This window comes from Gallus gallus (assembly GCF_016699485.2).
Source record: "Gallus gallus isolate bGalGal1 chromosome 35 unlocalized genomic scaffold, bGalGal1.mat.broiler.GRCg7b 35_unloc4, whole genome shotgun sequence".
Classification (NCBI taxonomy): domain Eukaryota; kingdom Metazoa; phylum Chordata; class Aves; order Galliformes; family Phasianidae; genus Gallus; species Gallus gallus.
The window spans coordinates 51,308-78,997 of NW_024095959.1; the positions used below are offsets into that span (position 1 = coordinate 51,308).

Below are 27,690 nucleotides of genomic sequence, written 5' to 3' on the forward strand. Positions count from 1 at the left end.
GGTCCTACAGCCCCATTATGGGGTCAGAAAGGGGGGATTTTGGGGCCATTTGGGGTCAGGGGGATTTCGGGGTCCTACAGCCCCATTATGGGGTCAGGAATGGCCGTTTTGGGGTCATTTGGGGGCCCTTTTTGGGGTCAGGGGGATTTCGGGGTCCTACATCCCCATTTTGGGGTCAGGAGGGGCCATTTTGGGGTCAGGGGGATTTCGGGGTCCTACAGCCCCATTTTGGGGTCAGGAAGGGCCATTTTGGGGTCATTTTAGGGCCCTTTTTGGGGTCAGGGGGATTTCGGGGTCCTACATCCCCATTATGGGGTCAGAAAGGGGCATTTTGGGGCCATTTGGGGTCAGGGGGATTTTGGGGTCCTACAGCCCCATTATGGGATCAGAAAAGGGCATTTCGGGGCCATTTGGGGTCATAAAGGGGCATTTGGGGTCAGGGGGATTTCGGGGCCCTACATCCCCATTATGGGGTCAGGAAGGGCCGTTTTGGGGTCATTTTGGGGTCGTTTTTGGGGTCGTACCGATGCCGTGGGTGACGCGGATGGGGGCGGTGCGGCTGAGCAGTCCCACCCCGCTGTACCCCGAACGCCCCACGGCGGAACCCCAAAACTTATGGGGCAGATGGGGCAGTTGGGACAGCTCAGATGGGATCGATTCCGCCCCACATTTGGTCTCCTGAAGGCAAACAACGTCCGGGGCCTCCGACTGCAGCCACTATAGGGCAGAAAAACCCTATTAATGGGCCTGACCCTATAAGCGCTCTGACCCTATAAGGAGCCTCAGCCTATAGGGAGACCGACCCTATAAGGACACTGAGCCTATAGGAGGACTGACCCTATAAGGACATGTCCGACTGCAGCCACTATAGGGCAGAAAAACCCCATTAATTGGCCTGACCCTATAAGAGCTCTGACCCTATAAGGAGCCAGACCCCATAGGGAGACCGACCCTATAAGGACTGTGACCCCATAAGGAACCCAGCCCTATAAGGACATCCCCGACTGCAGCCACTATAGGGCGGAAAAACCCCATTAATTGGCCTGACCCTATAAGAGCTCTGACCCTATAAGGAGCCTGACCCCATAGGGAGACCGGCCCTATAAGCAGCCTGACCCTATTAACACCCCGGCCCTATAAGGACATCCCCGACTGCAGCCACTATAGGGCGGAAAAACCCCATTAATTGGGCTGACCCTATAAGCGCTCTGACCCTATAAAGAGCCTGACCCCATAGGGAGACCGACCCTATAAGGACTGTGACCCTATAAGGAACCCAGCCCTATAAGGACATCCCCGACTGCAGCCACTATAGGGCAGAAAAACCCTATTAATGGGCTGACCCTATAAGCGCTCTGACCCTATAAGGAGCCTCAGCCTATAGGGAGACCGACCCTATAAGGAGCTCAGCCCTATAAGGAGTTCGGCCCTATAAGGACATCCACGACTGCAGCCACTATAGGGCGGAAAAACCCCATTAATTGGCCTGACCCTATAAGAGCTCTGACCCTATAAGGAGCCTCAGCCTAAAGGGAGACCGGCCCTATAAGGACTGTGACCCTATACGGAACCCAGCCCTATAAGGACATCCCCGACTGCAGCCACTATAGGGCGAAAAAACCCCATTAATTGGCCTGACCCTATAAGAGCTCTGACCCTATAAGGAGCCTCAGCCTAAAGGGAGACCGGCCCTATAAGGACTGTGACCCTATACGGAACCCAGCCCTATAAGGACATCCCCGACTGCAGCCACTATAGGGCGAAAAAACCCCATTAATTGGCCTGACCCTATAAACGCTCGAACCCTATAAGGAGCCTCAGCCTATAGGGAGACCAACCCTATAAGGAGCTCAGCCCTATAAGGAGTTCGGCCCTATAAGGACATCCCCGACTGCAGCCACTATAGGGCGGAAAAACCCTATTAATTGGCCTGACCCTATAAGCGCTCTGACCCTATAAGGAGCCTCAGCCTATAAGGAGACCGACCCTATAAGGACTGTGACCCTATAAGGAACCCAGCCCTATAAGGACATCCCCGACTGCAGCCGCTATAGGGGACAAAAACCCCATTAATGGGCTGACCCTATAAGCACTCTGACCCTATAAGGAGCCTGACCCCATAGGGAGACCGACCCTATAAGGAGCTCAGCCCTATAAGGAGTCCGGCCCTATAAGGACATCTCCGACTGCAGCCACTATAGGGCGGAAAAACCCCATTAATTGGCCTGACCCTATAAGCGCTCTGACCCTATAAGGAGCCTGACCCCATAGGGAGACCGACCCTATAAGGACACTGAGGCTATAGGAGGACTGATCCTATAAGGACATCTCCGACTGCAACCACTATAGAGCGGAAAAACCCCATTAATGGGCCTGACCCTATAAGAGCTCTGACCCTATAAGGAGCCTGACCCCATAGGGAGACCGACCCTATAAGGACTGTGACCCTATAAGGAACCCAGCCCTATAAGGACATCCCCGACTGCAGCCGCTATAGGGCAGAAAAACGCCATTAATGGGCTGACCCTATAAGCGCTCTGACCCTATAAGGAGCCTGACCCCATAGGGAGACCGACCCTATAAGGAAACTGAGGGTATAAGAAGGCTGACCCTATAAGGACATCCCCGACTGCAGCCGCTATAGGGCAGAAAAACGCCATTAATGGGCTGACCCTATAAGCGCTCTGACCCTATAAAGAGCCTCAGCCTAAAGGGAGACCGACCCTATAGGGAGACTGAGGCTATAGGAGGACAGATCCTATAAGGACATCTCCGACTGCAGCCACTATAGGGCAGAAAAACCCCATTAATTGGCCTGACCCTATAAGCGCTCTGACCCTATAAGGAGCCTGACCCCATAGGGAGACCGACCCTATAAGGACTGTGACCCCATAAGGAACCCAGCCCTATAAGGACATCTCCGACTGCAGCCACTATAGGGCGGAAAAACCCCATTAATTGGCCTGACCCTATAAGCGCTCTGACCCTATAAGGAGCCTGACCCCATAGGGAGACCGACCCTATAAGGAAACTGAGGGTATAAGAAGGCTGACCCTATAAGGACATCCCCGACTGCAGCCACTATAGGGCGGAAAAACCCCATTAATGGGCCTGACCCTATAAGCGCTCTGACCCTATAAGGAGCCTGACCCCATAGGGAGACCGGCCCTATAAGGACTGTGACCCCATAAGGAACCCAGCCCTATAAGGACATCTCCGACTGCAGCCACTATAGGGCGGAAAAACCCCATTAATTGGCCTGACCCTATAAGCGCTCTGACCCTATAAGGAGCCTCAGCCTATAGGGAGAGTGACCCTATAAGGAGCTCAGCCCTATAAGGAGTTCGGCCCTATAAGGACATCCCCGACTGCAGCCACTATAGGGCGGAAAAACCCCATTAATTGGCCTGACCCTATAAGCGCTCTGACCCTATAAGGAGCCTGACCCCATAGGGAGACCGACCCTATAAGGAGCTCAGCCCTATAAGGAGTTCGGCCCTATAAAAACATCTCCGACTGCAGCCACTATAGGGCAGAAAAACCCTATTAATTGGGCTGACCCTATAAGCGCTCTGACCCTATAAGGAGCCTGAGTCTATAGGGAGACCGACCCTATAAGGAGACTGACCCTATAAGGAGACTAACCCTATAGGAGGACCGATCCTATAAGGACATCCCCGACTGCAGCCACTATAGGGCGGAAAAACCCCATTAATTGGCCTGACCCTATAAGAGCTCTGACCCTATAAGGAGCCTGACCCCATAGGGAGACTGACCCTATAAGGAGCTCAGCCCTATAAGGAGTTCGGCCCTATAAAAACATCTCCGATTGCAGCCACTATAGGGCGGAAAAACCCCATTAATTGGGCTGACCCTATAAGAGCTCTGACCCTATAAGGAGCCTGACCCCACAGGGAGACCGACCCTATAAGGAGCTCAGCCCTATAAGGAGTTCGGCCCTATAAGGACATCCCCGACTGCAGCCACTATAGGGCGGAAAAACCCCATTAATTGGGCTGACCCTATAAGAGCTCTGACCCTATAAGGAGCCTGACCCCATAGGGAGACCGACCCTATAAGCAGCCTGACCCTATTAACAGCCCGGCCCTATAAGGACATCCCCGACGGCAGCCACTATAGGGCGGAAAAACCCCATTAATTGGGCTGACCCTATAAGCGCTCTGACCCTATAAGGAGCCTCAGCCAATAGAGAGACCGACCCTATAAGGACTGTGACCCCATAAGGAACCCAGCCCTATAAGGACATCCCCGACTGCAGCCACTATAGGGCGGAAAAACCCCATTAATTGGCCTGACCCTATAAGCGCTCTGACCCTATAAGGAGCCTGACCCCATAGGGAGACCGGCCCTATAAGCAGCCTGACCCTATTAACACCCCGGCCCTATAAGCACATCTCCGACTGCAGCCACTATAGGGCGGAAAAAACCCCATTAATTGGCCTGATCCTATAAGCGCTCTGACCCTATAAGGAGCCTGACCCCATAGGGAGACCGACCCTATAAGGAGCTCAGCCCTATAAGGAGTTCGGCCCTATAAAAACATCTCCGACTGCAGCCACTATAGGGCAGAAAAACCCTATTAATTGGGCTGACCCTATAAGCGCTCTGACCCTATAAGGAGCCTGAGTCTATAGGGAGACCGACCCTATAAGGAGACTGACCCTATAAGGAGACTAACCCTATAGGAGGACCGATCCTATAAGGACATCTCCGACTGCAACCACTATAGGGCGGAAAAACCCTATTAATGGGCTGACCCTATAAGAGATCTGACCCTATAAGGAGCCTGACCCCATAGGGAGACCGGCCCTATAAAAACTGTGACCCCATAAGGAACCCAGCCCTATAAGGACATCCCCGACTGCAGCCACTATAGGGCGGAAAAACCCCATTAATTGGCCTGACCCTATAAGCGCTCTGACCCTATAAGGAGCCTGACCCCATAGGGAGACCGGCCCTATAAGCAGCCTGACCCTATTAACAGCCCGGCCCTATAAGGACATCCCCGACTGCAGCCACTATAGGGCACAAAAACCCCATTAATTGGTCTGACCCTATAAGCGCTCTGACCCTATAAGGAGCCTGAGTCTATAGGGAGACCGACCCTATAAAGACTGTGACCCCATAAGGAACCCAGCCCTATAAGGACATCTCTGACTGCAGCCACTATAGGGCGGAAAAACCCCATTAATTGGCCTGATCCTATAAGCGCTCTGACCCTATAAAGAGCCTGACCCCAAAGGGAGACCAACCCTATAAGCAGCCCGACCCTATTAACACCCCGGCCCTATAAGCACATCTCTGACTGCAGCCACTATAGGGCGGAAAAACCCTAGTAATGGGCTGACCCTATAAGCGCTCTGACCCTATAAGGAGCCTGACCCCATAGGGAGACCGGCCCTATAAGCAGCCTGACCCTATTAACACCCCGGCCCTATAAGCACATCTCCGACTGCAGCCACTATAGGGCGGAAAAACCCCATTAATTGGCCTGACCCTATAAGCGCTCTGACCCTATAAGGAGCCTCAGCCTATAAGGAGACCGACCCTATAAGGACTGTGACCCCATAAGGAACCCAGCCCTATAAGGACATCCCCGACTGCAGCCACTATAGGGCGGAAAAACCCCATTAATTGGCCTGACCCTATAAGCGCTCTGACCCTATAAAGAGCCTGACTCCATAGGGAGACCGACCCTATAAGGACTGTGACCCCATAAGGAACCCAGCCCTATAAGGACATCTCCGACTGCAACCACTATAGGGCAGAAAAACCCTATTAATGAGCTGATCCTATAAGCGCTCTGACCCTATAAGGAGCCTGACCCCATAGGGAGACCCGCCCTATAAGGACTGTGACCCCATAAGGAACCCAGCCCTATAAGGACATCTCCGACTGCAGCCACTATAGGGCGGAAAAACCCCATTAATTGGCCTGACCCTATAAGCGCTCTGACCCTATAAGGAGCCTGACCCCATAGGGAGACCGGCCCTATAAGCAGCCTGACCCTATTAACAGCCCGGCCCTATAAGGACATCCCCGACTGCAGCCACTATAGGGCGGAAAAACCCTATTAATTGGCCTGACCCTATAAGCGCTCTGACCCTATAAAGAGCCTGACCCCATAGGGAGACCGACCCTATAAGGACTGTGACCCTATAAGGAACCCAGCCCTATAAGGACATCCCCGACTGCAGCCACTATAGGGCGGAAAAACCCCATTAATTGGCCTGACCCTATAAGAGCTCTGACCCTATAAGGAGCCTGACCCCATAGGGAGACCGGCCCTATAAGGACTGTGACCCTATAAGGAACCCAGCCCTATAAGGACATCCCCGACTGCAGCCACTATAGGGCGGAAAAGCCCCATTAATTGGCCTGACCCTATAAAAGCTCTGACCATATAAAGAGCCTGACCCCATAGGGAGACTGACCCTATAAGGAGACTGAGCCTACAGGAAGTCTGACCCTATAGGGAGACGGACCCTATAAGGACATCCCCGACTGCAGCCACTATAGGGCGGAAAAACCCCATTAATTGGCCTGACCCTATAAGCGCTCTGACCCTATAAGGAGCCTGACCCCATAGGGAGACCGGCCCTATAAGGACTGTGACCCTATAAGGAACCCAGCCCTATAAGGACATCCCCGACTGCAGCCACTATAGGGCGGAAAAACCCCATTAATTGGGCTGACCCTATAAGAGCTCTGACCCTATAAGGAGCCTCAGCCTATAAACCCCCCAGTGCCCCCATTACCCCCATTGACCCCAATGCCCCCATTGCCCCCAATGCCCCCATTGACCCCATTACCCCCATAGACCCCAATGCCCCCATAACCCCCATTGGCCCCATAGACCCCAATGCCCCCATTGACCCCAATGCCCCCTTAGACCCCATTACCCCCAATGCTCCCATTGACCCCAATGCCCCCATTACCCCCATTGACCCCATTGCCCCCATAGACCCCAATGCCTCCATTGCCCCCAATACCCCCATAGACCCCAATTGCCCCCAACGTCCCCATTGACCCCAATGTCCCCATTGACCCCAATGCCCCCATTGACCCCAATGCCCCCATAGACCCCAATGCCCCCATTGACCCCAATGTCCCCATTGACCCCAATGCCCCCATTGACCCCAATGCCCCCAATGGTCCCATTGACTCCAATGCCTCCATTGACCCCAATGTCCCCATTACCCCCATAGACCCCATAGACTCCAATGCCCCCATAACCCCCATTGACCCCAATGCCCCCATAACCCCCATTGCCCCCATAACCCCCCGACCCCACAATCGCCCCCATACCTGCAGCCCCCCTTTCCGGACCCCATTACCCCCATAGACCCCAATGCCCCCATTGACCCCAATGGTCCCATTGACTCCAATGCCCCCATAGACCCCAATGCCCCCATTGACCCCAATGGTCCCATTGACCCCAATGCCCCCATAGACCCCAATGCCCCCATTGCCCCCAATGTCCCCATTGACCCCAATGCCCCCATTGCCTCCATTGACCCCAATGGTCCCATTGACTCCAATGCCTCCATTGACCCCAATGTCCCCATTGACCCCATTACCCCCATAGACTCCAATGCCCCCATAACCCCCATTGACCCCAATGCCCCCATAGACCCCATTGCCCCCATAACCCCCCGACCCCATAATCGCCCCCATACCTGCAGCCCCCCTTTCCGGACCCCATTACCCCCATTGCCCCCATAGACCCCAATGTCCCCATTGACCCCAATGCCCCCATTGACCCCAATGCCTCCATTGACCCCAATGCCTCCATTGACCCCAATGGTCCCCATTGACCCCAATGCCCCCATAGACCCCAATGCCCCCATAACCCCCCGACCCCATAATCGCCCCCATACCTGCAGCCCCCCTTTCCGGACCCCATTACCCCCATAGACCCCATTGACCCCAATGCCTCCATTGTCCCCAATGCCCCCATTGACCCCAATGCCCCCATAGACCCCAATGCCCCCATAGACCCCAATGTCCCCATTGACTGCAATGCTCCCATTGACTTCAATGCCTCCATTGACCCCAATGCCCCCATAACCCCCATTGACCCCAATGGTCCCATTGACTCCAATGCCTCTATTGCCCCCAATGTCCCCATAGACCCCAATGCCCCCATAGACCCCAATGCCCCCATTGACCCCAATGGTCCCATTGACCCCAATGCCCCCATTGACCCCATTGCCCCCACTGCTCCCATTGGCCCCATAGACCCCAATGCCCCCATTGTCCCCAATGCCCCCATAGACCCCATTGCCCCCATTGACCCCAATGCCCCCATAACCCCCATTGCCCCCATAACCCCCCGACCCCATAATCGCCCCCCTACCTGCAGCCCCCCTTTCCGGACCCATGCTCTCAGCCCATCCACGTTCCATGAGGTGACCTTAAAGTTGTAGGGCCGCCCGTCGGCCGTCTCTTCCCGCACCGGGGGGTCCACGTATGGGGCGGCCGCCTCGCGGGGGGACTTCGCCGACACCACCTCTGCCTCTGCCCCATAGCGCCGCGTCAACGACCCCATAAGGGGACGCTCCGACCCCATAGGGGCACTCCGATCCCATAGAGACCCCATAGGGACACTTGGATCCCATAGGGACCCCATAGGGGCACTCGGACCCCATAGGGACACTCCGACCCCATAGGGGCACTCCGATCCCATAGAGACCCCATAGGGACACTCGGACCCCATAGTGACCCCATAGGGACACTCCAACCCCATAGGAACCCCATAGGGACACTCCGACCCCATAGGGGCACTCAGACCCCATAGGGACCCCATAGGGACACTCCGACCCCATAGGCACCCCATGAGGGACGCTCCGATCCCATAGGGGCACTCCGATCCCATAGGGACCCCATAGGGGCACTCGGACCCCTTAGGGACCCCATAAGGGACACTCCGACCCCATAGGGGCACTCCGATCCCATAGGGACCCCATAGGGGCACTCCAACCCCGTAGGGACCCCATAGGGGCACTCCAACCCCGTAGGGACCCCATAAGGGACACTCCGACCCCATAGGGGCACTCAGACCCCATAGAGACCCTATAGGGACACTCCGACCCCATAGGGGCACTCCGATCCCATAGGGACCCCATAGGGACACTCCGACCCCATAGAGACCCCATAAAGACCCCAGAGAAACCCCATAAGAACACTTGGACCCATAGAGACCCCATAGGGACCCCATAGGGACACTCCAACCCCATAGGGACCTCATAGGGACACTCCGACCCCATAGGGACCCTATAAGGGACGCTCCGACCCCATAGAGACCCCATAGGGACACTCCAACCCCGTAGAGACCCCATAGGAGCACTCCGATCCCATAGGGACCCCATAGGGACACTCGGATCCCATAGGGACCCCATAGGGACACTCGGACCCCATAGGGACCCCATAAGGGACGCTCCGACCCCATAGGGGCACTCGGATCCCATAGGGACCCCATAGGAGCACTCCGATCCCATAGAGACCCCATAGGGACACTCCAACCCCGTAGGGACCCAATAGGAACACTCGGACCCCATAGGGACCCCATAGGGACACTCGGACCCCATAGGGGCACTCCGACCCCATAGGGACCCCATAGGGGCACTCCGATCCCATAGGGACCCCATAGGGACACTCCGACCCCATAGGGACCCCATAAGGGACGCTCCGACCCCATAGGGGCACTCCGACCCCATAGGGACCCCATAGGGGCACTCGGACCCCATAGGGACCCCATAAGGGACGCTCCGACCCCATAAGGGACACTCCGACCCCATAGGGACCCCATAAGGGACGCTCCGACCCCATAGGGGCACTCCGACCCCATAGGGACCCCATAGGGGCACTCGGACCCCATAGGGACCCCATAAGGGACGCTCCGACCCCATAAGGGACACTCCGACCCCATAGGGACCCCATAAGGGACGCTCCGACCCGTAGGGGCACTCCGACCCCATAGGGACCCCATGAGGGACGCTCCGACCCCATAGGGGCACTCCGATCCCATAGGAACCCCATAGGGGTACTCAGACCCCATAGGGGCACTCCAACCCCATTGAGACCCCATAGGGACACTCGGACCCCATAGGGACCCCATAAGGGACGCTCCGACCCCAGTGGGACACTCCGACCCCATAGGGACCCCATAAGGGACGCTCCGACCCCATAGGGACACTCCGATCCCATAGAGACCCCATAGGGGCACTCGGACCCCATAGGGACCCCATAGGGGCACTCCGATCCCATAGGGACCCCATAGGGACACTCAGACCCCATAGGGGCACTCCAACCCCATTGAGACCCCAGTGGGACACTCCGACCCCATAGAGACCCCATAAAGACCCCAGAGAAACACCATAAGAACACTTGGACCCCCATAGAGACCCCATAGGCACCCCAAAGGGACACTCGGATCCCATAGGGACCCCATACGGACGCTCCGACCGCATAGGGACCCCATAGGGACACTCTGACACCATAGGGACCCCATAGGGACACTCCGACCCCATAGAGACCCCACATACCCCCATAGAAACCCATGGAAACCCCATAGAGCCCCATAAAGCCCAATAGAGACCCCACAGACCCCATAGAGACCCCACATTGTCCCATAGAAACCCCATAGGGACCCCACAGACCCCACAGAGACCCCATAGAGCCCCACAGGCCCCATAGAGACCCCATAGAGCCCCACAGACCCCCATAGAAACCCATGGAGACCCCATAGGGACCCCACAGTGCCCCCAAAGAAACCCCATAGAGACCCCATAGAGCCCCACAGACCCCCATAGAGACCCCATAGAGCCCCACAGACCCCCATAGAGACCCCATAGAGCCCCACAGACCCCCATAGAAACCCATGGAGACCCCATAGGGACCCCACAGTGCCCCCATAGAAACCCCATAGAGACCCCACGGAGCCCCCATAGACCCCCATAGAGCCCCATAGAGCCCCATAGAGACCCCACACTGCCCCATAGAGACCCCGCAGACCCCATAGAGACCCCGCAGACCCCATAGAGACCCCGCAGACGCCATAAGCCCCCATAGAAACCCATGGAGACCCCACAGACCCCCATAGAGACCCCTATAGCCCCATAGAGACCCCATAGAGACCCATAGAGACCCCACAGTGCCTCATAGAAACCCCATAGAGACCCCACAGAGCCCCATAGAGCACCATAAAGCCCCATACAGACCCCATAGAGACCCATAGATTCCCCACATTGCCCCATAGAAACCCCATAGAGCCCCACAGAGACCCCATAGAGCCCCATAGAGACCCCACAGACCCCATAGAGACCCCATAGACCCCATAGTGCCCCACAGACCCCCATAGAAACTCATGGAGACCCCATAGAGCCCCATAGAGACCCCACAGAGCCCCATAGAGCCCCTATAGAGACGCCACGGAGCCCCCATAGAGACCCCACGGAGCCCCCATAGACCCCCATAGACCCCCATAGAGCCCCATAGAGACCCCATAGAGCCCCATAGAGACCCCACAGACCCCATAGAGACCCCACGCAGCCCCCATAGAGCCCCATGGAGATCCCATAGACCCCCATAGAGCCCCATAGACCCCCATAGAGCCCCGTAGACACCCATAGAGACCCCACACTGCCCCATAGAGACCCCACAGACCGCATAGAGACCCATGGAGACCCCATAGAGACCTCACATTGCCCCATAGAGACCCCACAGAGCCCACAGAGACCCCATAGAGACCCCACGCAGCCCCCATAGACCCCCATGGAGATCCCATAGACCCCCATAGAGCCCCATAGAGACCCCATAGAGCCCCATAGAGACCCCACAGACCCCATAGAGACCCCACAGAGCCCCATAGAGCCCCTATAGAGACCCCACGGAGCCCCCATAGAGACCCCACGGAGCCCCCATAGACCCCCATAGAGCCCCATAGAGACCCCACACTGCCCCATAGAGACCCATAGAGCCCCTATAGAGACCCCACGGAGCCCCCAGAGAGACCGCACGGAGCCCCCATAGACCCCCATAGAGCCCCATAGAGACCCCACACTGCCCCATAGAGACCCAAAGACCCCATAGAGACCCCACACTGCCCCATAGAGACCCCACAGACCCCATAGAGACCCCATAGAGACCCCACAGACCCCATAACCCCCCCGGCCCTCACCGCCATCTTCGCCCTTTTTGCTCCGTTTCGGCATCCCGCGCGCCTCCCTCGTGCGTCCCACCGCCGGAAGTGCTGTCGAGGAACGGAAGTGACGCGAGGTGAAGAACCGGATGTGGCGGAAGGCGGGGCGAGGCCTGGAAAACGGAAGTGGAGCTGAAAACTACAACATGGCGGCGGGGCGGGCGAAGAACCGGAAGTGGCGACAACACAGACCGGAAGTCGGCCTGCATCAGCGAAGGGGCGCTAAAAAGCGACCGAAGGTCGGCGGTGGTGACACTCGGACCGGAAGTGACGTACCGAAAGACCGGAAGTGGGCCTATAAAAAGGAAGGGGAGCTGAAAACCGGAAGACGACGGCGGGGGGTGAGCCGCACACCGGAAGTGACGTTGCGACTGACCGGAACAGGTCCCGAAACGCGGAAGCGCTGGGGAAAGAAGGCTGGGCACCGGAAGTCGGGCGTGAAGACACCGGAACCGACGCTCACATGCGGAAGGAAGCGGCGATATCGGAGATTTGGCGGCACGGAACCACCGGAAGCGAGAGGGGAAGTCGGAGCGGCTTGAAAACACCGGAAGTCGCCCTCAAGAGCGCGCGTCTAGGCCTTGACCGGAAGTGGCGGCGGTGCGAACAAGAAGTGGTCCCTTCGCAAGGCCGGGACGCGCGATGCGGACTGCACCGGAAGTGATGGGGAGGGGCAGCGGAAGTGGCTGCGCGGCGCACCGGAAGTTGTCTCCATGGAACGGGGGGTGTACGAATGAGTGCTGCGGACGGGCGCCGGAAGTGCTGCTAAAGGCAGAGCGGAAGTGCCTGAGAGGAGCACCGGAAGTTGCGCCTATGGAACGCAGGGATTGGCCGAGGAGTTCGCGCGGTGGAGTGCACCAAAAGTTGCGTTGAAAGAGAGCGGAAGCGGCTCTGAGAATAACCGGAAGTTGTCTCGTAGCAACGCCTGTGATTGGCCGAGAAAAGCGGGCGGTGGGTGGGCACCGGAAGTGACGTTGCGGCGTGGCGGAAGTGGCCGACGGAGTCACCGGAAGTCTCCCCGGCAGCAGCTCGGGGATTGGCCAGCGAGCGGAAGTCCCTCCTCCCGGCAACCTAAAGCGGCCCCGGAGCGGCGGAGCGGCAGCCATGCCGACGGTGCTGGGCCTGGAGGGCTCCGCTAACAAAGTGGGCGCCGGGGTGGTGCGGGACGGCCGGGTGCTGAGCAACCGCAGGGCGACGTACGTCACCCCGCCGGGACACGGTGAGCCCAAACACCCCCTCCCCCAAAAACCCCCTTTAGTAACCCTAAAACCCCCCGCTTCCGGTCGTTGGGGAGGACTTCCGGTCGGGTCGTGACCTTTTCCGCCGGCACTTCCGGTTCAGGCTTCGCACCCGGCCCGGTCAGCCGCCATCACCGCGAGAAGCTGCTCGGGTTGGTGGAGGCGGCGCTCGGAGATGCGGGGCTGCGGCCCGCCGACATCGACGGCATCGCCTTCACCAAAGGTGCGGAACGGAGACCCCATAGTGACCCATAGGGACCCATAGTGACCCATAGGGACCCCATAGAGACCCATAGGGACCCCATAGGGACCCATAGAAACACATAGAGACCCATAGGGACACATAGGGACCCATAGAGACCCATAGAGACACATAGACACCCATAGGGACTCATAGGGACACATAGGGACACATAGGGACCCCATAGAGACCCACAGGGAAACCTAGGGACCCATAGAGACCCCATAGAGACCCATGGGTCCCATAGGGACACATTGGGACCCATAGGTACCCCATAGAGACCCATTGGGACCCATAGGGACCCCATAGAGACCCATAGGGACCCATAGAGACCCATAGGGACACATAGGGACACAGAGACTTATAGGGACCCCATAGAGACCCATAGGAACACATAGAGACCCGTAGAGAACTATAGGGACCCATAGGGACACATAGGGACCCCATAGAGACCCATAGGAACACATAGGGACCCATAGGGACACATAGAGACCCCATAGGGACCCATAGGAACACATAGGGACCCATAGGGACACATAGGGACCCCATAGAGACCCATAGGAACACATAGGGACCCATAGGGACACATAGAGACCCCATAGGGACCCATAGGAACACATAGGGACCCATAGGGACACATAGGGACCCCATAGAGACCCATAGGAACACATAGGGACCCATAGGGACACATAGAGACCCCATAGGGACCCCATAGAGACTCATAGAGACATGTAGGGACCCATAGAGACCCATACGGACATGTAGGGACACATATGGACCCATAGAAACCCCATAGAGACCCATAGGGACACATAGGGACCCCATAGAGACCCATAGAAACCCCATAGAGATTCATAGGGACCCCATAGAGACCCATAGGGACCCATAGAGACCCGTAGAGAACTATAGGGACACATAGGGACCCATAGAAACCCCATAGAGACCCATGGGGACCCATAGAGACCCCATAGGGACACATAGAGACCCCATAGGGACACATAGAGACCCATAAGGATCCATAGGGACCCATTGAGACCCCATAGAGACCCATAGGGACCCCATAGAGACCCATAGAGACCACATAGGGAGCCATAGAGACCCATAGGGACGCATAGAGACCCATAGGGACCCATAGAGACCCATGTTGACACATAGGGACCCCATGGGGACCCATAGAGACCCATAGAGACACATAGGGACACATAGAGACCCATAGAAACCACATAGAGACCCCATAGGGACCCCATAGAGACTCATAGAGACATGTAGGGACCCATAGAGACCCCATAGGGACCCCATAGAGACCTCATAGGGACCCCATAGAGACCCATAGGGACACATAGGGACCCCATAGAGACCCCATAGGGACCCCATAGAGACCCATAGGGACACATAGGGACCCCATAGGGACCCCATAGAGACCCCATAGGGACCCCATAGAGACCCATAGGGACACATAGGGACCCATAGAGACCCATAGAGCCCCATAGAGACCTGTAGAGAACTATAGGGACCCCATAGAGACACATAGGGACACATAGAGACCCATAAAAACCCCATAGAGACCCATAGGGACTTCCATGGGGACACATAAGGACACATAGAGACCCCTAGGGACACATAGGGACCCATAGAGACCCATAGGGACCCCATAGAGCCCCATAGGGACACATGGGAACCCATAGGGACACATAGGGACCCCATAGAGACCCATAGAAACCCCATTGAGATTCATAGGGACCCCATAGAGACCCATAGGGAGCCATAGAGACCCAAAGGGACCCATAGAGACCCCATAGGGACCCATAGAGACCCATACGGATCCATAGGGACCCAGAAGGACCCCATAGGGACCCCATAGAGAGCCATAGGGTCACATAGGGACACATAGAGACCCATAGAAACCCCATAGAGACCCATGGGGACCCATAGAGACCCATAGGGACCCATAGAGACCCCATGGGGAGCCATAGGGACCCATAGAGACCCCATAGGGACACATAGAGACTCATAGGGACCCATAGAGACCCATAGGGACCGATAGAGACCCCATAGGGAGCCATAGAAACACATAGAGACCCATAGGGACCCATAGAGACCCCATAGAGACCCATAGGAACACATAGAGACCCGTAGAGAACTATAGGGACCCATAGGGACACATAGGGACCCCATAGAGACCCATAGGGACCCCATAGAGACCCATAGGGACACATAGAGACCCATAGAAACCCCATAGAGACCCATGGGGACACACAGAGACCCCATAGAGACTCATAGGGACCCCATAGGGACCCCATAGGGACCCATAGAGACCCATAGGGACCCATAGGGACACATAGAGACCCCATAGAGACCCATAGGGACACATGGAGACCCATAGAAACCCCATAGAGACCCATGGCGACCCATAGAGACCCATAGGGATACATAGGGACACATAGAGACCCCATAGAGACCCATAGGGACACATAGAGACCCATAGAAACCCCATAGAGACCCATAGGGACACCCATGGGGACACATAAGGACACATAGAGACCAATAGGGACACATTGGGACACATAGGGACCCCATAGAGACCCATAGGGACCCATAGGGACCCCATAGAGACACATAGGGACCCATAGAGACCCATAGAAACCCCATAGAGACCCATGGGGACCCATAGAGACCCATAGGGACACATTGAGACCCCATAGGGACACGTAGGGACACATAGGGACCCCATAGAGACCCATAGGGACACATAGGGACCCATAGAGACCCATAGAAACCCCATAGAGACCCATAGAGACCCATACGGATCCATAGGGACCCAGAGGGACCCCATAGAGACCCCATAGGGACCCCATAGAGACCCCATAGGGACACATAGAGACCCATGGGGACCCATAGGGACACATAGGGACCCATAGAGACCCCATGGGGAGCCATAGGGACCCATAGAGACCCCATAGGGACACGTAGAGACTCATAGGGACCCATAGAGACCCATAGGGACTGATAGAGACCCCATAGGGAGACATAGAAACACATAGAGACCCATAGGGACCCATAGGGACCCCATAGAGACCCATAGGGACCCCATAGAGACCCATAGGAACACATAGGGACCCATAGGGACCCATAGAGACCCCATAGAGACCCCATAGGGACCCATAGAGACCCCATAGGGACACATAGAGACCCATAGAAACCCCATAGAGACCCATGGGGACCCATAGAGACCCATAGGGATCCCATAGAGACCCATAGGGACCCCATAGAGACCCATAGAGACCCCATGGGGACCCCATAGAAACCCCATAGAGACCCATAGGGACACATACAGACCCGTAGAGAACTATAGGGACCCATAGGGACACATAGGGACCCATAGGGACACATAGGGACCCATAGGGACACATAGGGACACATAGAGACCCCATAGTGCCCCATAGAGACCCCGTAGACCTCAATAGAGTCCCCTTAGACTCCCATGGAGACCCCATGGCCCCCATCGAGCCCCATAGAGCCCCATAGAGATTCCATAGACCCCCATAGACCCCCATAGAGTCCCCATAGAGCCCCATGGAGCCCCCATAGAGCCCCATAGACCCCCTTAGAGCCCCATAGACCTCCATAGAGTCCCCTTAGAGCCCCATAGCGTCCCCATAGACCCTCACAGACCCCCATAGAGACCCCATAGAGTCCCCATAGGGACCCCATAGACCCCTATAGGGACCCCATAGACCCCCATAGAGTCCCCATAGACCCCCGTAGAGCCCCATAGAGCCCTCATAGAGCCCCATAGACCCCTATAGACTCCCATAGAGCCCCCATAGACCCCATATCTCCCCCCCCCTTTCCCCCCCCCACTTGTAGGGCCGGGGATGGGCGCCCCATTGGCGGTGGTGGGACATAGGGACCCATAGGGACCCCATAGAGCCCCATAGAGGCCCCATAGAGACCCCATAGAGCCCCATAGAGTCCTCATAGACCCCCATAGAGTCCCCATAGCCCCCCATAGACCCCCATAGACCCCCATGGTGACCCCATAGACCCTCATAGATCCCCATAGGGACCCCATAGAGCCTCATGGAGCCCCCATAGACCCCCATAGACCCCCATAGACCCCCATAGAGTCCCCATAGAGCCCCATAGAGCCCCTATAGACCCTCACAGAGCCCCATAGAGACCCCATAGACCCCCATACGGACCCCTTCGAGCCCCTTGGAGCCCCCATAGACCCCCATGGAGACGCCATAGACCCCCATAGAGATCCCATCGACCCCCATAGAGCCTCATAGACCCCCATAGACCCCCCTAGAGCCCCATAGACCCCATATCTCCCCCCCCTTTCCCCCCCCCACTTGTAGGGCCGGGGATGGGCGCCCCATTGGCGGTGGTGGGACATAGGGACCCATAGAGCCCCATAGAGACCTCATAGAGCCCCATAGAGCCCCATAGAGCCCCCATAGAGCCCCATAGAGCCCCATAGAGACCCCATAGACCCCCATAGAGCGCCATGGAGCCCCCATAGACCCTCATAGACCCCCATAGAGACCCCATGGACCCCCATAGACTCTCCATAGGGACCCTATAGACCCCCATAGGGACTCCATAGACCCCCATAGAGCGCCATGGAGCCCCCATAGACCCCCATAGACTCCCCATAGGGACCCCATAGACCCCCATAGGGACCCCATAGACCCCCATAGAGTCCCCATAGATCCCTGTAGAGCCCCATAGAGCCCTCATAGAGCCTCGTAGACCCCTATAGACTCCCATAGAGCCCCCATAGACCCCATATCTCCCCCCCCCTTTCCCCCCCCCACTTGTAGGGCGGGGGATGGGCGCCCCATTGGCGGTGGTGGGACATAGGGACCCATAGGGACCCCATAGAGACCCCATAGAGACCCCATAGAGCCCCATAGAGTCCTCATAGACCCCCATAGAGTCCCCATAGACCCCCATAGACCCCCATAGAGACCCCATAGACCCTCGTAGACCCCCATAGGGACCCCTTAGAGCCCCGTGGAGCCCCCATAGACCCCCATAGACCCCCATGGAGACCCCATGGAGACCCCATAGAGCCCCATAGAGCCCCATAGAGCCCCATAGACCCCCATAGGGACCCCATAGACCCCCGTAGAGCCTCATAGAGCCCTCATAGAGCCTCATAGACCCCCATAGACTCCCATAGAGCCCCATAGAGCTCCATAGAGCCCCATAGACCCCATATCTCCCCCCCCTTTCCCCCCCCCACTTGTAGGGCCAGGGATGGGCGCCCCATTGGCGGTGGTGGGACATAGGGACCCATAGAGACCCCATAGAGCCCCATAGAGTCCTCATAGACCCCCATAGAGTCCCCATAGACCCCCATAGACCCTCATGGAGACCCCATAGACCCTCATAGACCCCCATAGGGACCCCATGGAGCCCCATGGAGCCCCCATAGAGCCCCATAGAGCCTCATGGAGACCCCATAGACCCCCATAGAGCGCCATGGAGCCCCCATAGACCCCCATAGACCCCCAAAGAGACCCCATGGACCCCCATAGACTCTCCATAGGGACCCTATAGACCCCCATAGGGACTCCATAGACCCCCATAGAGCGCCATGGAGCCCCCATAGACCCCCATAGACTCCCCATAGGGACCCCATAGACCCCCATAGGGACTCCATAGACCCCCATAGAGTCCCCATAGATCCCTGTAGAGCCCCATAGAGCCCTCATAGAGCCTCGTAGACCCCCATAGACTCCCATAGAGGCCCCATAGAGCTCCATAGAGCCCCATAGACCCCATATCTCCCCCCCCCTTTCCCCCCCCCACTTGTAGGGCCGGGGATGGGCGCCCCATTGGCAGTGGTGGGTCATAGGGACCAATAGAGACCGCATAGAGACCCCATAGAGCCCCATAGAGCCCCCATAGGCCCCCATAGAGCCCCATAGAGACCCCATAGACCCCCATAGAGCGCCATGGAGCCCCCATAGACCCCCATAGAGACCCCATGGACCCCCATAGACTCCCCATAGGGACCCCAAAGACCCCCATAGGGACCCCATAGACCCCCATAGAGTCCCCATAGATCCCTGTAGAGCCCCATAGAGCCCTCATAGAGCCTCGTAGACCCCCATAGACCTCCATGGAGACCCCATAGAGCCCCATGGAGCCCCCATAGAGCCCCATAGACCCCCGTAGAGCCCCATAGTGCCCTCATAGAGCCTCGTAGACCCCCATAGACTCCCATAGAGGCCCCATAGAGCTCCATAGAGCCCCCATAGACCCCATATCTCCCCCCCCCTTTCCCCCCCCCACTTGTAGGGCCGGGGATGGGCGCCCCATTGGCGGTGGTGGGACATAGGGACCCATAGAGACCCCATAGTGCCCCATAGAGACCCCATAGCCCCCCATAGACCCCCATAGACCCCCATGGAGACCCCATAGACCCTCATAGACCCCCATAGGGACCCCATGGAGCCCCATGGAGCCCCCATAGACCCCCATAGACCCCCATGGTGACCCCATAGACCCTCATAGATCCCCATAGGGACCCCATAGAGCTCCATAGAGCCCCATAGACCCCATATCTCCCCCCCCTTTCCCCCCCCCACTTGTAGGGCCGGGGATGGGCGCCCCATTGGCGGTGGTGGGACATAGGGATCCATAGAGCCCCATAGAGACCTCATAGACCCCCATAGAGCCCCCATAGTCCCCCATAGAGCCCCATAGAGCCCCATGGAGCCCCCATAGAGCCCCCATAGACCCCCATAGACCCCCATAGAGCCCCATAGACCCCATATCTGCCCCCCCCTTTACCCCCCCCACTTGTAGGGCCGGGGATGGGCGCCCCATTGGCGGTGGTGGGACATAGGGACCCATAGGGACCCCATAGAGCCCCATAGAGACCCCATAGAGCCCCATAGAGACGCCTTTGCACCCCATAGAGCCCCATAGACCCCCATGGAGACCCCATCGACCCTCATAGAGCCCCATAGGGACCCCATAGAGCCTCATGGAGCCCCCATAGACCCCCATAGGCCCCCATAGAGTCCCCATAGAGCCCCATAGAGCCCCTATAGACCCTCACAGAGCCCCATAGAGACCCCATAGACCCCCATGGAGACCCCTTAGTGCCCCATAGAAACCCCATAGAGCCCCATAGAGCCCCATAGAGTCCCGTTAGAGCCCCATAGACCCCCATAGACCCCCATAGCCCCCCATAGAGACCCCATAGACCCCCCATAGGGACCCCATAGACCCCCATAGAGTCCCCATAGACCCCCGTAGAGCCCCATAGAGCCCCATAGAGCCCCATAGAGCCCCCATAGACCCCCGTAGTGCCCCATAGACCCCATATCTGCCCCCCCCTTTCCCCCCCCCCCACTTGTAGGGCCGGGGATGGGCGCCCCATTGGCGGTGGTGGGACATAGGGACCCATAGAGACCCCATAGTGCCCCATAGAGACCCCATAGCCCCCCATAGACCCCCATAGACCCCCATGGAGACCCCATAGACCCTCATAGACCCCCATAGGGACCCCATGGAGCCCCATGGAGCCCCCATAGACCCCCATAGACCCCCATGGTGACCCCATAGACCCTCATAGATCCCCATAGGGACCCCATAGAGCCTCATGGAGACCCCATAGACCCCCATAGAGTCCCCATAGAGTCCCCATAGAGCCCCATAGAGCGCCATGGAGCCCCCATAGACCCCCATAGACCCCCATAGAGACCCCATGGACCCCCATAGACTCCCCATGGGGACCCCATAGACCCCCATAGGGACGCCATAGACCCCCATAGAGTCCCCATAGACCCCCGTAGAGCCCCATAGAGCCCTCATAGAGCCTCGTAGACCCCCATAGACTCCCATAGAGGCCCCATAGAGCTCCATAGAGCCCCATAGAGCCCCATATCTCCCTGCCCCTTTACCCCCCCCACTTGTAGGGCCGGGGATGGGCGCCCCATTGGCGGTGGTGGGACATAGGGACCCATAGGGACCCCATAGAGCCCCATAGAGACCCCATAGAGCCCCATAGAGTCCTCATAGACCCCCATAGAGTCCCCATAGAGTCCCCATAGACCCCCATAGACCCCCATAGACCCCCATGGAGACCCCATAGACCCTCATAGACCCCCCATAGGGACCCCATGGAGCCCCATGGAGCCCCCATAGACCCCCATAGACCCCCATGGTGACCCCATAGACCCTCATAGATCCCCATAGGGACCCCATAGAGCCTCATGGAGCCCCCATAGACCCCCATAGACCCCCATAGAGTCCCCATAGAGCCCCATAGAGCCCCTATAGACCCTCACAGAGCCCCATAGAGACCCCATAGACCCCCATAGGGACCCCTTAGAGCCCCTTGGAGCCCCCATAGACCCCCATGGAGACGCCATAGACCCCCATAGAGATCCCATCGACCCCCATAGAGCCTCATAGACCCCCATAGACCCCCCTAGAGCCCCATAGACCCCATATCTGCCCCCCCCTTTACCCCCCCCCACTTGTAGGGCCGGGGATGGGCGCCCCATTGGCGGTGGTGGGACATAGGGATCCATAGAGCCCCATAGAGACCTCATAGACCCCCATAGAGCCCCATAGAGCCCCCATAGGCCCCCATAGAGCCCCATAGAGACCCCATAGACCCCCATAGAGCGCCATGGAGCCCCCATAGACCCTCATAGACCCCCATAGAGACCCCATGGACCCCCATAGACTCTCCATAGGGACCCTATAGACCCCCACAGGGACTCCATAGACCCCCATAGAGCGCCATGGAGCCCCCATAGACCCCCATAGACCCCCATAGAGACCACATGGACCCCCATAGACTCCCCATAGGGACCCCATAGACCCCCATAGGGACCCCGTAGACCCCCATAGAGTCCCCATAGATCCCTTTAGAGCCCCATAGAGCCCTCATAGAGCCTCGTAGACCCCCATAGACTCCCATAGAGGCCCCATAGAGCCCCATAGAGCCCCATAGACCCCATATCTCCCTGCCCCTTTCCCCCCCCCACTTGTAGGGCCGGGGATGGGCGCCCCATTGGCGGTGGTGGGACATAGAGACCCCATAGACCCGCATAGAGCCCCCATAGACCCCCATAGAGCCCCCATAGAGCCCCCATAGAGACCCCATAGAGCCCCATAGAGACTTCTTTGAACCCCATAGACCCCCATAGACCCCCATAGCCGCCCATAGATACCCCATAGAGCCCCATAGACCTCCATAGAGTCCCCTTAGAGCGCCATGGAGCCCCCATAGACCCCCATAGACCCCCATGGAGACCCCTTAGCGCCCCATAGAAACCCCTTAGAGCCCCATAGAGTCCCCATAGACCCCCATGGAGACGCCATAGACCCCCATAGAGATCCCATCGACCCCCATAGAGCCTCATAGACCCCCATAGAGCTCCATAGAGCCCCCATAGACCCCATATCTCCCTGCCCCTTTCCCCCCCCCACTTGTAGGGCCGGGGATGGGCGCCCCATTGTCGGTGGTGGGACATAGGGACCCATAGAGCCCCATAGAGACCTCATAGACCCCCATAGACCCCCATAGAGCCCCATAGAGCCCCCATAGAGCCCCATAGAGCCCCATAGAGACCCCATAGACCCCCATAGAGCGCCATGGAGACCCCATAGACCCTCATAGACCCCCATAGAGACCCCATGGACCCCCATAGACTCTCCATAGGGACCCTATAGACCCCCATAGGGACTCCATAGACCCCCATAGAGCGCCATGGAGCCCCCATAGACCCCCATAGACTCCCCATAGGGACCCCATAGACCCCCATAGGGACCCCATAGACCCCCATAGAGTCCCCATAGATCCCTGTAGAGCCCCATAGAGCCCTCATAGAGCCTCGTAGACCCCCATAGACTCCCATAGAGGCCCCATAGAGCTCCATAGAGCCCCCATAGAGCCCCATATCTGCCCCCCCCCTCTCCCTCCCCCACTTGTAGGGCCGGGGATGGGCGCCCCATTGGCGGTGGTGGGACATAGGGACCCATAGAGACCCCATAGTGCCCCATAGAGACCCCATAGACCTCAGTAGAGTCCCCTTAGACTCCCATGGAGACCCCATGGCCCCCATCGAGCCCCATAGAGCCCCATAGAGATTCCATAGACCCCCATAGAGCCCCATGGAGCCCCCATAGAGCCCCATGTAGCCCCCATAGAGCCCCATAGACCTCCATAGAGTCCCCTTAGAGCCCCATAGCGTCCCCATAGACCCTCACAGACCCCCATAGAGACCCCATAGAGCTCCATAGAGCCCCATAGACCCCCATAGAGCCCCCATAGTGTCCCCATAGAGCTCCATAGACCCCTTTAGAGCTCCATAGAGCTGCATGGATACCCCATAGAGTCCCATAGAGCTCCATAGACCCCCCTAGAGCCCCATAGACCCCATATCTCCCCCCCCCTTACCCCCCCCAACTTGTAGGGCCGGGGATGGGTGCCCCATTGGCGGTGGTGGGACATAGAGACCCCATAGACCCGCATAGAGACCCCATAGACCCCCATAGAGCCCCCATAGAGCCCCCATAGAGACCCCATAGAGCCCCATAGAGACTTCTTTGAACCCCATAGACCCCCATAGACCCCCATAGCCCCCCATAGAGACCCCATAGAGCCCCCATAGGGACCCCATAGACCCCCATAGGGACCCCATAGACCCCCGTAGAGCCCCATAGAGGCCCCATAGAGCTCCATAGAGCCCCATAGACCCCATATCTCCCCCCCCTTTTCCCCCCCCCACTTGTAGGGCCGGGGATGGGCGCCCCATTGGCGGTGGTGGGACATAGGGATCCATAGAGCCCCATAGAGACCTCATAGAGCCCCATAGAGCCCCATAGAGCCCCCATAGAGCCCCATAGAGACCCCATAGAGCCCCATAGACCCCCATAGACCCCCATAGAGACCCCATAGACCCCCATGGAGACCCCATAGACCCCCATAGGGACCCCTTAGAGCCCCATGGAGCCCCCATAGACCCCCATGGAGACGCCATAGACCCCCATAGAGATCCCATCGACGCCCATAGACCCCCATAGACCCCCATAGACCCCCCTAGAGCCCCCATAGACCCCATATCTGCCCCCCCCTTTACCCCCCCCACTTGTAGGGCCGGGGATGGTCGCCCCATTGGCGGTGGTGGGACATAGAGACCCCATAGACCCGCATAGAGCCCCCATAGAGACCCCATAGAGACCCCATAGAGACCCCATAGAGCCCCATAGACCCCCATAGACCCCCATAGAGCGCCATAGAGCCTCATGGAGACCCCATAGAGCCCCATAGACCTCCATAGAGTCCCCTTAGAGCGCCATGGAGCCCCCATAGACCCCCATAGACCCCCATGGAGACCCCATAGACCCCCATAGGGACCCCTTAGAGCCCCATGGAGCCCCCATAGACCCCCATGGAGACGCCATAGACCCCCATAGAGATCCCATCGACCCCCATAGAGCCTCATAGACCCCCATAGACTCCCATAGAGCCCCATAGACCCCATATCTTCCCCCCCCTTTTCCCCCCCCACTTGTAGGGCCGGGGATGGGCGCCCCGTTTGCGGTGGTGGGACATAGGGATCCATAGAGCCCCATAGAGACCCCATAGAGCCCCATAGAGCCCCCATAGGCCCCCATAGACTCCCATAGATCCCCATAGAGTCCTTATAGAGTCCCCATAGAGTCCTCATAGACCTCCATAGAGCCCCATAGAGAATGCATAGAGACCCATAGACCCCCATAGACCTCCATAGAGCCCCATAGAGTCCCATGGAGACCCCATAGAGCCTCATAGACCCCCATTGAGCCTCATAGAGCCCCATAGAGCCCCCATAGGCCCCCATAGAGCCCCATAGAGCCCCATGGAGCCCCCATAGACCCCCATAGAGCCCCCATAGACCCCCATAGACCCCCATAGAGCCCCATAGACCCCATATCTCCCCCCCCCTTTCCCCCCCCCACTTGTAGGGCCGGGGATGGGCGCCCCATTGGCGGTGGTGGGACATAGGGACCCATAGGGACCCCATAGAGCCCCATAGAGACCCCATAGACCCCCATAGAGTCCTCATAGACCCCCATAGAGTCCCCATAGACCCCCATAGACCCCCATAGACCCCCATGGAGACCCCATAGTCCCTCATAGACCCCCATAGACACCCCATGGAGCCCCATGGAGCCCCCATAGACCCCCATAGACCCCCATGGTGACCCCATAGACCCTCATAGATCCCCATAGGGACCCCATAGAGCCTCATGGAGACCCCATAGACCCCCATAGAGCCCCCATAGAGCCCATATCTCCCCCCCGTTTACCCCCCCCAACTTGTAGGGCCGGGGATGGGCGCCCCATTGGCGGTGGTGGGACATAGAGACCCCATAGACCCCCATAGAGCCCCCATAGAGACCCCATAGAGCCCCATAGAGTCTTCTTTGAACCCCATAGACCCCCATAGCCCCCCATAGAGACCCCATAGACCCCCATGGAGACCCCATAGACCCTCATAGACCCCCATAGGGACCCCATGGAGCCCCATGGAGCCCCCATAGACCCCCATAGACCCCCATGGTGACCCCATAGACCCTCATAGATCTCCATAGGGACCCCATAGAGCCTCATGGAGCCCCCATAGACCCCCATAGACCCCCATAGAGTCCCCATAGAGCCCCATAGAGCCCCTATAGACCCTCACAGAGCCCCATAGAGACCCCATAGACCCCCATGGAGACCCCTTAGCGCCCCATAGAAACCCCTTAGAGCCCCATAGAGCCCCATAGAGTCCCGTTAGAGCCCCATAGACCCCCATAGCCCCCCATAGACCCCCATAGCCCCCCATAGAGACCCCATAGAGCCCCCATAGGGACCCCATAGACCCCCATAGAGTCCCCATAGACCCCCGTAGAGCCCCATAGAGCCCTCATAGAGCCCCATAGACCCCTATAGACTCCCATAGAGCCCCCATAGACCCCATATCTCCCCCCCCCTCTCCCTCCCCCACTTGTAGGGCCGGGGATGGGCGCCCCATTGGCGGTGGTGGGACATAGGGACCCATAGAGACCCCATAGTGCCCCATAGAGACCCCATAGACCTCAGTAGAGTCCCCTTAGACTCCCATGGAGACCCCATGGCCCCCATCGAGCCCCATAGAGCCCCATAGAGATTCCATAGACCCCCATAGAGCCCCATGGAGCCCCCATAGAGCCCCATGGAGCCCCCATAGAGCCCCATAGACCCCCATAGAGCCCCATAGACCTCCATAGAGTCCCCTTAGAGCCCCATAGCGTCCCCATAGACCCTCACAGACCCCCATAGAGACCCCATAGAGCTCCATAGAGCCCCATAGACCCCCATAGAGCCTCCATAGTGTCCCCATAGAGCTCCATAGACCCCTTTAGAGCTCCATAGAGCTCCATGGATACCCCATAGAGTCCCATAGAGCTCCATAGAGACCCCATAGACCCCCATAGAGCCCCCATAGACCCCATATCTCCCCCCCCCCACTTGTAGGGCCGGGGATGGGCGCCCCATTGGCGGTGGTGGCGGCGGTGGCGCGGACGTTGGCGCAGCTTTGGGGGCGTCCATTGGTGGCCGTGAATCACTGCGTGGGGCACATCGAGATGGGGCGGCTGTTGGGGGCAGCCCGGGACCCCCTGGTGCTGTACGTCAGCGGGGGGAACACACAGGTATGGGGGGGGGATATGGGGGGCAATGGGGGGCGATGGGGGTTGGGGGGCAATGGGGGGATGGGGGGTGATGGGGTAATGGGGGGGGATATCAGGGATATGGGAGGGTGGGGGGGTGGGGGGAATTGGGGGGTGATGGGGGGGATATGGGGGGGATATGGGGGAATAGGGGGCAATGGAGGGATGGGAGGGTGGGGGGTTGGGGGGCAATGGGGGGGATGGGGGAATGGGGGGGGATATGGGGGGTTGGGGGGATGGGGGGTTTGGAAGGGTGGGGGGGAATGGGGGGA

At 58.2% G+C, this 27,690-nt stretch overlaps 2 protein-coding genes across 2 annotated transcripts; one reads left to right on the forward strand and one right to left on the reverse strand.

Annotated features, from left to right (window-relative positions):
* Positions 1–523: 523 nt before the first annotated feature.
* APEX1 (apurinic/apyrimidinic endodeoxyribonuclease 1) lies at positions 524–12,426 on the reverse strand (the record flags this gene model as incomplete). Its single annotated transcript, NM_001184759.1, is given in 3 exon segments — positions 524–717; positions 8,381–8,541; positions 12,203–12,426. Coding segments are annotated over 3 exon segments (389 nt in total), but the record flags the coding sequence as incomplete, so codon positions are not given.
* Positions 12,427–13,288: 862 nt separating this feature from the next.
* Positions 13,289–27,400, forward strand: LOC121108714 (O-sialoglycoprotein endopeptidase; the record flags this gene model as incomplete). Its single annotated transcript, XM_040656817.2, is given in 3 exon segments — positions 13,289–13,442; positions 13,565–13,684; positions 27,225–27,400. Coding segments are annotated over 3 exon segments (411 nt in total), but the record flags the coding sequence as incomplete, so codon positions are not given.
* Between the last annotated feature and the right edge of the window lie 290 nt (positions 27,401–27,690).